Source organism: Procambarus clarkii, chromosome 51 (genome assembly GCF_040958095.1).
Source record: "Procambarus clarkii isolate CNS0578487 chromosome 51, FALCON_Pclarkii_2.0, whole genome shotgun sequence".
Lineage (NCBI taxonomy): Eukaryota > Metazoa > Arthropoda > Malacostraca > Decapoda > Cambaridae > Procambarus > Procambarus clarkii.
Genome location: NC_091200.1, coordinates 6,061,940 through 6,075,865, shown reverse-complemented (window position 1 = coordinate 6,075,865; position 13,926 = coordinate 6,061,940). Strand labels below are relative to the sequence as shown.

Genomic DNA, 13,926 nt, shown 5'->3' with positions numbered 1-13,926 from the left:
TAGTCGAAAAACAATTAATTCATGAAAACTTGGCTTATTAGGCAAATCGGGCCTTGAATAGTAAGCTGAGAAGTGCGTTCTGGCTACTAGGTACGACATATATATATATATATATAATATATATATATATATATATATATATATATATATATATAATGTCGGAATGCGGGTTGCAAGCAGCAGCAGTTTGATTGATCAGGTCGTTTACATGTCGTTTAGGAGGCACATGGCAAGCAACTACGGGTTAGATATACCGTCATGGTAAGGCGCTCGCCTCTCATTGTAAGGCGACGAACCAATGGTAGTGATGAACCACCATGGTGGAGATGAACCACCATGGTGGGGCTATATATATATCTTAATAAAGCGATCAAGTTATCGCGATAAGGCCATTAGCCATCATGACAAGGCAATTGGTCACGATGGTAAGTCGAGCACGCACGCACGCACGCACGCACGCACGCACGCACGCACGCACGCACGCACGCACGCACACACACACACACACACACACACACACACACACACACATACACACACACACACACACACACACACACACACGCGCGCGCACACGCACGCGCGCACGCACACACGCACACACGCACACACACACACACACACACACACACACACACACACACACACACACACACACACACACACACACACACACACACACACACACAGTGTCTGCTGGAGGTCAAAAGGTGTCTGCTGGAGCTGGATGTGACAAAGGCTGTTGGGCCTGATAGAATTTCACCATGGATACTAAAGGAAGGTGCAGAAGCACTAAGTGTGCCACTCTCTATGGTGTATAACAGGTCACTGGAAACAGGAGACTTACCAGAAAGTTGGAAGACAGCTAACGTGGTCCCAATATACAAAAAGGGTGACAGGCAAGAGGCACTAAATTACAGGCCAGTTTCCCTAACTTGTATACCATGCAAGGTGCTGGAGAAGATCGTGAGGAAAAGGCTCGTAGAGCATCTGGAGAGAAATAACTTTGTAACGCACCACCAACATGGGTTCAGAGATGGTAAATCGTGCCTCACAGGTTTAATAGAATTTTATGACCAGGCAACGAAAATTAGGCAGGAAAGAGAAGGGTGGGCCGACTGCATTTTCCTGGATTGCCAAAAAGCCTTTGACACAGTACCCCATAAAAGGCTGTTAAAAAAGTTGGAGCAACAGGCAGGAGTAAAAGGGAAGGTGCTCCAGTGGATAAGGGAGTACTTAAGCAACAGGAAACAACGAGTAACGGTGAGGGGGAAGACATCAGAGTGGCGAGATGTCACCAGCGGAGTCCCACAGGGCTCAATACTTGGACCCATCCTGTTTCTAATATATGTGAACGATCTTCCAGAGGGTATAGACTCATTCCTCTCGATGTTTGCTGATGATGCAAAAATTATGAGAAGAATCAAGACGGATGAAGATAGACAGAGACTACAGGATGACCTGGATAAACTGGAGGAATGGTCTAGAAAATGGCTGCTGAAGTTCAACTCTGGAAAGTGTAAGGTGATGAAATTAGGCGAAGGGAGCAGGAGGCTGAACACAAGGTATCATCTGGGAGGGGAAATCCTGCAAGAATCAAATAGAGAGAAGGATCTGGGGGTTGATATCACACCGAACCTGTCCCCAGAGGCCCACATCAAAAGAATATCATCAGCGGCATATGCTAGACTGGCCAACATAAGAACTGCCTTCAGAAACTTGTGTAAGGAATCTTTCAGAACCCTGTATACCACTTATGTAAGACCAATCCTGGAGTATGCAGCTCCAGCCTGGAGTCCATACCTAGTTAAACACAAGACAAAGTTAGAGAAGATTCAGCGGTATGCCACCAGGCTCGTCCCGGAACTGAGAGGATTGAGCTACGAGGAAAGGCTAAAGGAGCTGAACCTCACATCCCTGGAAAACAGAAGAGTAAGGGGAGACATGATAACCACCTACAAAATTCTCAGGGGAATTGACAGGGTGGACAAAGACAAACTCTTCAGCACGGGTGGGACACGAACAAGGGGACACAGGTGGAAACTTAGTACCCAGATGAGCCACAGAGACGTTAGAAAGAATTTTTTCAGTGTCAGAGTAGTTAATAAATGGAATGCACTAGGAAGTGATGTGGTGGAGGCTGACTCCATACACAGTTTCAAATATAGATATGATAGAGCCCAGTAGGCTCAGAAATCTGTACACCAGTTGATTGACAGTTGAGAGGCGGGACCAAAGAGCCAAAGCTCAACCCCCGCAAGCACAATTAGGTGAGTACAATTAGGTGAGTACACACACACACACACACACACACACACACACACACACACACACACACACACACACACACACACACACACACACACACACACACACACACACACACACACACACACGCGCGCACGCACACACGCACACACGCACACACGCACACACGCACACACGCACGCACGCGCGTACGTACATACGTACGTACACGTACGTCCTCACAGTCGAACGGGCATCGCTCGGGGGTCGTAGTCCAAAGGACCCGGGTTCGATTCCCGTCTGAGGCAGAAACTAATGAGCAGAGTTTTTTTTCACATGTTGCCTGTGTTCACCTATCAGTAAATAGGTACCTGCGAGTCCGATACGAGCTGCATGCTGTGTGTGAGAGAAATATGTAGTAGGTAGGATAGATAAAATTAGGTCAGCAGTCAGTACATTAGACAACTGATGGTTAGAGAGGCGGGGACCAAGAGCTAACATCGTCGTGATCTTGCAGGAACAAATAGTAAATAAACACACACACACACACACACACACACACACACACACACACACACACACACACACACACACACACACACACACACACACACAGGTATACATTCACTCGCTCTTACTGAAGGAGAAAGTGGATTGGAAGAGACATGACAACAACGTATAAGTGCTGTATGCTGCTACACGGTGCTGTATGCTGCTACACGGTGCTGTATGTTGCTACACGGTGCTGTATGTTGCTACACGGTGCTGTATGCTGCTACACGGTGCTGTATGCTGCTATACGGTGCTGTGTGCTGTTATACAGTGCTGTATGCTGTTATACGGTGCTGTATGCTGTTATACGGTGCTGTATGCTGCTATACACGGTGCTGTATGCTGGTACACAGCCATGAGGGGATGGGAGTGCCCAATACCTGTATAGGGAAGGTGCGCCTCACAAAGACTCGTAACAGTTTCCTTTATGGCAATATGCGACTCTCAAAAGAGTCAAACGAGCCACGTTTTATTGGCATCCGGGGAACAATCAACCATTTTGGCTGCCCCTCTGTCTCCTCCCCCCCCAACCCTCCCCCTCCCTCTCCATCCCTCCCTCTCCCCTCCCTCTCCCCTCCCTCTCCCCTCCATCTCTCACCCTCACCCCCTTATCCACCTCCTTGCATCCATCTGACTGATGAAGAGGGAAGTAGTCGGCTAATGGCATGATTAGCTTTAATGGGGTGATTAGAATTATTGCACGTCATTGTATTGTGTCGTGCACGGTAGGTCTAGGCGGATGGTTAAGAGTTCGGAGCTTGAAGAGGTCCTTGGCGTTCTTCCCAGAGATAGGAAAGAATAAGTCCACTGCAAGGACGTCGGGTAGACGGAATAAATTGAATAAATGAAAGTATCAATATTGTGAGAAATGATCAATGATCAGAGAACGTGATCATGTGGAGAGCAGAGGGGATACTCACCTAATGTACTCGCCTAATAATGTAGGTAAAAGAGTAGGGGTAAATGGGTGATGGTGGTGTAGGGGGATGACGGGTGACTCAGGGTGGATGATGGCTTCACCCGCCGGAAATTGTTGGGTGTTGGAGTGGTGGAAGAGATGCAAGGAACAGGCCGTTAGTGGGGCCCTCCCGTTCCCCGCGTATTGGATTCCGATTCTGGGAAGGCATTGGGGGGGGGGGGGGGAGTGGGAGGGAGCGGAAGAGGGTAACGGGATGGAGGAGATAAAAAGAAGCAGCAGCCGGAGGAGGAGGAAATCAAAGTGAAGTACGACGTCTCATAAGCCTCCTTGGCATCACTCTCAGGACGTGACTCCTGGTACGGCAACTGGCGGGTGATGATTTTGGCGCGAAGGACCAGCGCGTCGGTGTCTTGGTGGCGCTCTCACGGATGTGTTATGATGGGATTACGCATGAGTAAGAGCCTTCCTTGGTCGAGGGCCTCACGAGGTGTAAGAGCCTTGGTCGAGGGCCTCACGAGGTGTAAGAGCCTTGGTCGAGGGCCTCACGAGGTGTAAGAGCCTTGGTCGAGGGCCTCACGAGGTGTAAGAGCCTTGGTCGAGGGCCTCACGAGGAGTAAGAGCCTTGGTCGACGGCTTCACGAGAAGTAAGAGCCTGGGTCGAGGGCCTCACCAGGTGTAAGAGCCTTGGTCGAGGACCTCACGAGGTGTAAGAGCCTTGGTCGAGGGCCTCACCAGGTGTAAGAGGCATGATCAAGAGCCTTAAGAGTAGAATTAGATTTAGTCGAGAGTCTTACGTGGAGTAAACTCTTGCTTGAGACATCTTCATAACGTCGCGGGCGTCATCACATTATTCATACCGTTGATAATTTCGTCTAACTAACCGTTGTAACGCTGATGGAAGAGTCTGGAAGACATAGATTGTAATAAGAACATCCTAGGAGCGTGGTTGGCCGTGGCTGCTGCACACCTCATATCGTCATAGGGCGCCTGACAGCTGGGTGGACAGTGCTACGGATTCGTAGTCCTGAGGTTCCGGGTTCGATCCCCGGTGGAGGCGGAGACAAATGGGCAAAATGTTTCTTTCACCCTTGATGCCCCTGTTACCTAGCAGTAAATAGGTACCTGGGAGTTAGACAGCTGCCATGGGCTGCTTCCTGGGGATGTGTAACAAAAAGGAGGCCTGGTCGAGGACCGGGCCGCGGGGACGCTTAGCCCCGAAATCGTCTCAAGATAAGAAGATAGCCTAAGATAGTAGGTTATCTTGAGGTTATCTTGAGATGATTTCGGGGCTTTAGTGTCCCCGCGGCCCGGTCCTCGAACAGGCCTCCACCCCCCAGGAAGCAGCCCGTGACAGCTGACTAACACCCAGGTACCTATTTTACTGCTAGGTAACAGGGGCATAGGGTGAAAGAAACTCTGCCCATTGTTTCTCGCCGGCGCCCGGGATCGAACCCGGGACCACAGGATCACAAGCCCAGCGTGCTGTCCGCTCGGCCAACCGGCTTCCGGAGTAGTAGTATTCTCAAAATTCAAAACAAAGATGTAAGGAGTCGGTGTTGTTAAGATCATTATATCTTGTACATCATTGTGAAGTGAAGACTTGGGTCGTTCCTGAGGTGGTGTTCACCCTGAGAGGTAGAGACCTGAAAGGTCCTTGTGCTCTCTCGGCTCGCTAGGATGGTCGCTTCTCCTCCCTGGGTCCATCACACCAAAAATCTGAAATATGTGTGTGTGTAAGAGAGAGAGAGAGAGAGAGAGAGAGAGAGAGAGAGAGAGAGAGAGAGAGAGAGAGAGAGAGAGAGAGAGAGGGAGGGAGGGACAGAGAGAGAGGGAGGGACAGAGAGGGAGGGAGGGACAGAGAGAGAGGGAGGGACAGAGAGAGAGGGAGGGGGGAGAAGCTAGCAAACTGCATGTGTTTTTGGGTGTACTCACCTAAATGTGTTTGCAGGGTGGAGCTAGGCGTCTAGCCCCGCCTTCCAAATGTTCTTAGATTAATGCAATGACTTCCCATGCTTGCGTGTGCGTGCGTGCATGCGTACGTGTGCCTGCAAGCGGGCAGGCGGGCGTGGTATGTATGCTCTAGCTCTAACATGATGTCATCATTAGCATGATGGATGGTGATGGTGGTGGTGGTAAGGGGGGGGGAGGGCGGTTTCTCTGGAGCGGTTATCCACCCCCCCCCCCAGCCCCTCCCCCCTCAGGGTCCTCCAACACTACCTGCTTACTCCTGTTGTCTTTTGTAGGGTTTAGTTCTACGCTCACTTGTAAATACAAAAAGAATCAGCATATATATATATATATATATATATATATATATATATATATATATATATATATATATATATATATATATATATATATATATATATATATAATATAATAATAATAATAATATACTAGGCCTTAGAAAATTTAGGTTTGATTGTTGACTTTTCTCGTGCACTCTAGAAGATTGTGTACAAAACATTGTTATTTTGAGGTAAAATAGTCCATGTTTTATACTGCAATTCACATTCACTATAGGTACTGTCTATTATGGATTGACAGTGATATACCTTATACAGTCATATCAATCTTTAATACAATTGTTTATTGTTATATGCACTCTCTTTAGGAGGAGATTACATTAGTTCATTGTGCAGTATTGTAGGAGATGGCTGACATGGCAAGTGATTGTATAAGATGATTGTATAAGATACTGTAGCTGATACGTCAGAAGGTGTCAGTTGTATCCTCCTGTTTCAGGGGGATGAATAGCGTGCATCGGGAACCAGACTCAGACGCCATCAAAATGTTCGTGGGCCAGATCCCCCGCTCCATGGACGAGAACGACCTCCGTAAGATGTTCGAGGAGTACGGAGAGGTCTACCAGATAAACGTCCTACGAGACAAGGTCACAGGCCAGAGCAAAGGTAGGTGCACTCTTCCCTCCCTCGGTCTCTACCTCTTCCCTCCCTCGGTCTCTACCTCTTCCCTCCCTACCCTACGCCTCTACCTCTTCCCTCCCTAGGTCTCTACCTCTTCCCTCCCTCGCCCTGGCCATGCAGATCATTTTTCCATCACTTTCACTCCCAGATGTGACATTCTCATCTGGGTATCATTTTCCGCTCCTTCAGTTGAAACTTCATCTCGAATCTGTGCACTTGTCCTCTTTGCATTCGCCACACTTGTGTACGGTATGACAGTTATAATGTTGATCTTCACACGTGTACTCTGACACTTCATATTATCAAACCACAGAATCTTTGTAGGTGTGATACCCTGCCTTGCCCTGCAAGATCTTGTCCTGCACTGCAGGATCCTGTCGTGCACTGCAGGGGCCCCCCTGGCTGGCACTACAGGTTCCTTGTCGGACCTGGAGATCCCTGGCCTGCCCTGGAAATCCCTGGCCCGTACTGGAGATCCCTGGTGGGCACTACAGCTCCCAACATTCATAGCTTCCCCACAGCCGTTTGTCCCTCGATATATCCCCCCCCCCCTTCCAATAGCTGCTTTGCCACTCGTTACATTCACTCCACAGCTGTTATCTCGCTCGTTATATTCACCGCACAACTGTTGTCACTGGTTATATTCACCAGTGTTAAACATACTGGGCTTAGATTAACCTCGTGTGTTCTTTGATGCTCGGCAGGTCCTTCGAGTAATGAATTGCTCCAAACTACATTTACAAAAGTATATCGCATCGTCGAAAGCTTTAATCTTTAATTATTTTTCATTTAATTTAATTACAACTTCAATTATGTGTCAATCGTTTGCATTGTAATTGTAATTATTGTATTATGTTTGTACGGTGACACGTGAGACTTCCGACACGACATGAGAATACATATCTAGAGTATACCTGGAGTATATCTGGACTCGGTTTTGGTAGTTAATCTGCTCCCGAAGGCCGGCTCGAGGCCAGACTTGACTTGTGAGAACTTGGTCCAACAGGCTGTTGCTTGGAGCGGCCCGCAGGCCCACATATCCACCCTGCTGGTCTGACACCCGCACCTTCTACCGCTCTACCAACAGAAACCCTTCACCTGTGTACAGCCGTCACACGCGCCTGTATGGGAGTAGAGACTAGAGAGGACACATTAACTCTCCACATCAACCGTTCCTGTGGGCCCCGGAAACTAGTGTGATGTTCACTGAATGAAAGTTTCTGCGTTACGAGGAAAATGTATAAAATAAGACCGAAACCGCATGCATTACACGGCCAAACCAAGCCGCAGCGCACGAAGAAAATGTAAAAGATATGACAGCAATGATGCAAAGGAGCCTATGTTTAAAACAGCACAATAGGAAAAGATGGCCACACACAGCAACCCCAAAGTCTTTAGAACATGTCGGGGTGGGCAAAAATGTACTTCGATGTGTTCCTTATGACAGCTTTCAACTTGTTTTCCTCAATAACCCACATGGAAGAGGAGAAAGGTAGGGGAAGCGGCATCCATGGCATTGACTCTCCTTACCTATTCAGCAGTGATTGATACGCTAGTACGCCCATGGCCCCGGGCGTCACCGCCGCCCCCGCCACCATCCTGGTGGCTGTGTCTGGAAGGAGAAAGTGGAAACATTGATGGTGACGCCCGGTGAGCCTGGGAGGAGCAAGCATCACCACCTCTCTCACCAACACCAAAATCCTCACTAGTCTGGCCAAGTCTTCGACGTTTCCTGCCGCACCAACAATTTTTGATAAAAATTGCCCTCCGGCGACGCGAACAGATGAGGTCTGGCGTATCCGAAATCTCCATCGCAAGTCCCAGTCATATATATATATATATATATATATATATATATAATATGACAGTGTCAGACCACGGAGGAAAATTGAAACAGGAATTTCCTTAAGTACTTTCGTATATTAATACATCTTCAGAAGGAGTCGTATATTAATATACGAAAGTACTTAAGGAAATTCCTGTTTCAATTTTCCTCCGTGGTCTGACACTGTCACATTTTTAATCACGTGTTTATTTTCGTGATACACACACACACACACACACACACACACACACACAAGTTTTCGATCAGGAAGATCCTGTGTATCGAATTTACTCAGTTTCTATGATCGGGCCACAGAGATATTACAGGAAAGAGATGGCTGGGTTGACTGCATCTATCTGGACCTAAAAAAGGCTTTCGACAGAGTTCCACATAAGAGGTTGTTCTGGAAACTGGAAAATATTGGAGGGGTGACAGGTAAGCTTCTATCATGGATGAAAAATTTTCTGACTGATAGAAAAATGAGGGCAGTAATCAGAGGCAATGTATCGGAATGGAGAAATGTCACAAGTGGAGTACCACAGGGTTCAGTTCTTGCACCAGTGATGTTTATTGTGTACATAAATGATCTACCAGTTGGTATACAGAATTATATGAACATGTTTGCTGATGATGCTAAGATAATAGGAAGGATAAGAAATTTAGATGATTGTCATGCCCTTCAAGAAGACCTGGACAAAATAAGTATATGGAGCACCACTTGGCAAATGGAATTTAATGTTAATAAATGTCATGTTATGGAATGTGGAATAGGAGAACATAGACCCCACACAACCTATATATTATGTGAGAAATCTTTAAAGAATTCTGATAAAGAAAGAGATCTAGGAGTGGTTCTAGATAGAAAACTATCACCTGAGGACCACATTAAGAATATTGTGCAAGGAGCCTATGCAATGCTTTCTAACTTCAGAATTGCATTTAAATACATGGATGGCGATATACTAAAGAAATTGTTCATGACTTTTCTTAGGCCAAAGCTAGAATATGCAGCTGTTGTGTGGTGCCCATATCTTAAGAAGCACATCAACAAACTGGAAAAGGTGCAAAGACATGCTACTAAGTGGCTCCCAGAACTGAAGGGCAAGAGCTACGAGGAGAGGTTAGAAGCATTAAATATGCCAAAACTAGAAGACAGAAGAAAAAGAGGTGATATGATCACTACGTACAAAATAGTAACAGGAATTGATAAAATCGACAGGGAAGACTTCCTGAGACCTGGAACTTCAAGAACAAGAGGCCATAGATTTAAACTAGCTAAACACAGATGCCGAAGAAATATAAGAAAATTCACCTTCGCAAATAGAGTGGTAGACGGTTGGAACAAGTTAAGTGAGAAGGTGGTGGAGGCCAAGACCGTCAGTAGTTTCAAAGCGTTATATGACAAAGAGTGCTGGGAAGACGGGACACCACGAGCGTAGCTCTCATCCTGTAACTACACTTAGGTAATTACACTTAGGTAATTACACACACGCACACACATATATATATATATATATATATATATATATATATATATATATATATGTATATATATATATATATGTATATATATAATGTATATATATATTTATATGTATATATGTATATATATATATATATATATATATATATATATACATATATACATATATACATATATATGTATATATATATATATATATATATATATATATATATATATATATCGCTTCCCTGGACGTTGAATCCCTTTTTACCAACGTCCCAGTCGACACAACCATAGGAATGATACTGGACAGAGTGTACAGAGACGAGAGCACCCCCAAATTAGACATACCTGAGCCACACTTGAAAAGTCTTCTCGAAGCATGTACAAAGGAAGCCCCTTTCATCAGTCCACAAGGAGACATGTATTTACAAATAGACGGAGTAGCAATGGGCTCCCCCTTAGGAGTTTTATTTGCTAATTTTTATATGGGAACCATCGAAGATAGGGTCTTCAGTAGCAGACAAAAACCAACTGTATACTGCCGTTATGTAGATGACATATTCGTAATAGTAAAAGACTCAGATGAACTAATTGACCTAAAAAGACACCTAGAGAGAGAGAGTCAGTACTCCGATTTACACATGAAAATAGTGAAAATAACAGACTGCCATTCTTGGATGTACTAATAACAAAAACAGGAACCTCTTTAAGCACCAACGTATATACCAAGCCCACCAACATAGGATTATGCCTGAACGGTAGAAGTGAGTGCCCCCAAAGATACAAAGCCAGTGTTCTCAATGCTTATATTCGTCGAGCGCTTACCCACTGCTCTGAATCGAGCAACGTGAGTAGAGAGTTTGAAAGAGTAACTCAGGTATTGGTGAACAACGGATATAGCAACGCGGAAATAAACGCTGCTATAAGAAGACACTTGGACCGTTGGTATAATTCAGAACCTAGAACAGAAACCACAACACCCCCAATAAAATTATATTACAAATCAACCATGCACAGTGAACATATAAAAGAGGAAAGAATAATGAAAGAAATAATCCGTAAAGGAGTAAAAAGCACTACTCCTAACCAAAACATAAACCTGATAATATTCTACAAAACCAAGAAGACTTCCGAACTCCTTATCAAAAACAGCCCGAAGCCGACGGAGAACCCTCTACAGCAGTCAAGCGTTGTATACATGTACACTTGCCCCCACGAAGGATGTAACCTTCAATGTAAGTACATAGGTATGACGTCGACCAAGCTGACGAGGCGTCTGACATGCCATCTTCAATCTGGTGCCCCTAGGAATCACATGAGACAAGCCCATGACATTACTCTAACAAGAGAAATGTTGAACAAGAATACTTGCATAATAGACAAAACCCAAGATTCAAGAAGATTACAAATTCTTGAGGCAATTCACATAAGAATAGAGCGACCTACCATGAACACCCAAATCACGGAACTATTTACTCTACCCACCATGAGAGTAAGGACAAGACAAGAACATATCGATGTCAACACAGAAGACAATGCCCAACATAACAGGCCAATTACACTGGATTAATCTTTGTGTTTAGATAGGAGATGCCTCGTATGGGCCAATAAGCCTTCTGCAGCCCCTATGTTTATCCCTTATGTATCCCCCCATGTTTTTCACCTTCATTGTATTATCACCTGACCTAATGCGGGTATAAAATCAACTAGTATTGTAAGATCTGTTCACTTGAGAATGAACCATGGAGGTTCGAAACGTCGTGCAAATTATACAAATAAGTGTAATACACTCTAGTAAATCACTTCTTTTCTTCACCTTAAAAGTACGAAAATGAGTTTTGGAGAACTCCTATTCCAATTAAGCCCTGATGCTAAGAAAATAGTTAGAGGGATAGAAGCCCTAAACCAGAAAATAATAAATACAGAATATGCGGTCATATTCAATGAAACATGTTTGAAAGAAAACCTGCTGCCAGTATACACCAATATATATAATGTATATATATATATATGTATATATATATATTATTAAATATGACCGAAAAAGTAAGATTAATAATTCTAACATGAATATTCTCAATCTTTCGTACATTTCTTTTCACTGTTGGTGGTAATTCAAAAATCAATTCTCCAAAATTCATTTTTATTTCTAGTCTGACGCGACACTTGAGCGCGTTTCGTAAAACTTATTACATTTTCAAAGACTTTAGTTTAAACATACACAACTGAATAGAACTTACACATCTCCGATTTGTTTATATCTACATTTGAGTGAGGTGGATGGGGTGAGGTGGTATTTAATAAGGTATTAATTTCATCAACACAAGACAGAACAAGACAGTGGGTATTGAATAGAAGTGATTGTAGAAAGCCTATTGGTCAATATTTCTTGATGCTTCTATATTGGAGCGGAGTCTTGAGGTGGGTAGAATATAGTTGTGCATTAATTGGCTGCCAGCCAACTTTGCACTATGGTGATCATACTTATAAAAAGTAGTATCTAAAAAGGAGGATAGGCTGTATATATTGAAGGGTGGAGGATGCTACAGCGATAGAATAGCGTGTTGGTTGAAAGGGAAGGCTATATGGATCCCGCTCGTCTGATGGAAAATTAGTTTCGTGTGAAGATTTGCATTTTTATCCGAGGAGAAACTGGCTGGCTCACGGATGGAAGTTTTAGGGAAGCGAAGGTGTTCTTTGTGTAGTAGTTTACTGCTCTCTCTCTCTCTCTCTCTCTCTCTCTCTCTCTCTCTCTCTCTCTCTCTCTCTCTCTCTCTCTCTCTCTCTCTCTCTCTCTGTCTCTCTGTCTGTCTCTCTCTCTCTCTCTCTCTCTCTCTCTCTCTCTCTCTCTCTCTCTCTCTCTCTCTCTCTCTCTCTCTCTCTCTCTCTCTCTCTGTCTCTCTGTCTCTCTGTCTCTCTGTCTCTCTGTCTCTCTGTCTGTCTCTCTCTCTCTCTCTCTCTCTCTCTCTCTCTCTCTCTCTCTCTCTCTCTCTCTCTCTCTCTCTCTCTCTCTCTCTCTCTGTCTGTCTGTCTACTAGTTTAGGAATATTATTACACTCATATTTTGTTGTGCCTCAGTCAAATAAACAGTTCACTTTCACTTTTCTAAGAACTTGAGTGTGGTAATATAAAGTAAATGTGGCAATAGAAGACCGTAGACTTTGCTGGTGTGCTAGGAGATGTGCTTCTCTTTAAAGAATATAAGAACATAAGAATGGAGGTAAAAGGTCCTATTGGCGCTTACGAGAGAGCTCCTTCTTATATCCGTTTGAAGAACTATCTAAACTCCACACAAACAGAACTAGCTGCACTGGAACTAGCTACCAGTACACCCGCAGGCAGCTACAGGTGATGAATCTCCCAGTCTTAAGCACTCCAGGAACTGGGGCATGAACTCTCCCACTACATTATTGAATATCCAGTCATTAGCAGGGGTGCCATAGGCACAGTTAGAGAGAATTGTATAAACATCAGAGGTTCACGGTTGTTCAACATCCTTCCAGCGAGCATAAGAAATATTACCGGAACAACATTGGACATCTTCAAGAGGAAACTAGATAATTTTCTTCAAGGAGTGCCAGACCAACCGGGCTGTGGTGGGTATGTGACCCTACAGGCCGCTCCAAGCAACAGCCTTGTGGACCAAACTCTCACAACTCAAGCCTGGCCTCGGGGCCGGGCTTGGGGAGTAGAAGAACTCCCAGAACCCTATCCAGCAGGTATCAAGCAGGTAGCCCCTTCAGATCTGTCGGTATGAGGTCCCTGGCGCTGTGCAATCACTTTATTACCTCTCGTGTTCTTAAGGATTTCCTCGTAATGCTCCCAAAGTTTGCCAGTAAAAGCTACTGATCATATGACTGACCATTCCGCGAGGGGGTGGGGGGTGGGGGATTTTATTCAGTATTGCATAGCCAGATTTTAACTCACTATGTAACTCTTCATTTAGTCAAAAGTAGCTACATAAATGTACGTGTACCAGTGTGTGCCC

The 13,926-nt window shown here is 44.8% G+C and overlaps 1 protein-coding gene across 12 annotated transcripts in view; it reads left to right on the top strand.

The window, feature by feature from the left end:
- The window catches only part of LOC123774618 (CUGBP Elav-like family member 1), a gene marked incomplete at its 5' end in the record, with an annotated part of 187,982 nt that overhangs the window by 64,280 nt on the left and 109,776 nt on the right, over positions 1-13,926 (top strand). For all 12 annotated transcript variants that reach the window (XM_069303907.1, XM_045769103.2, XM_045769100.2 and 9 more), the window contains 1 exon segment: positions 6,476-6,630. In XM_069303907.1, coding sequence (XP_069160008.1) covers positions 6,476-6,630 — 155 coding nt within the window.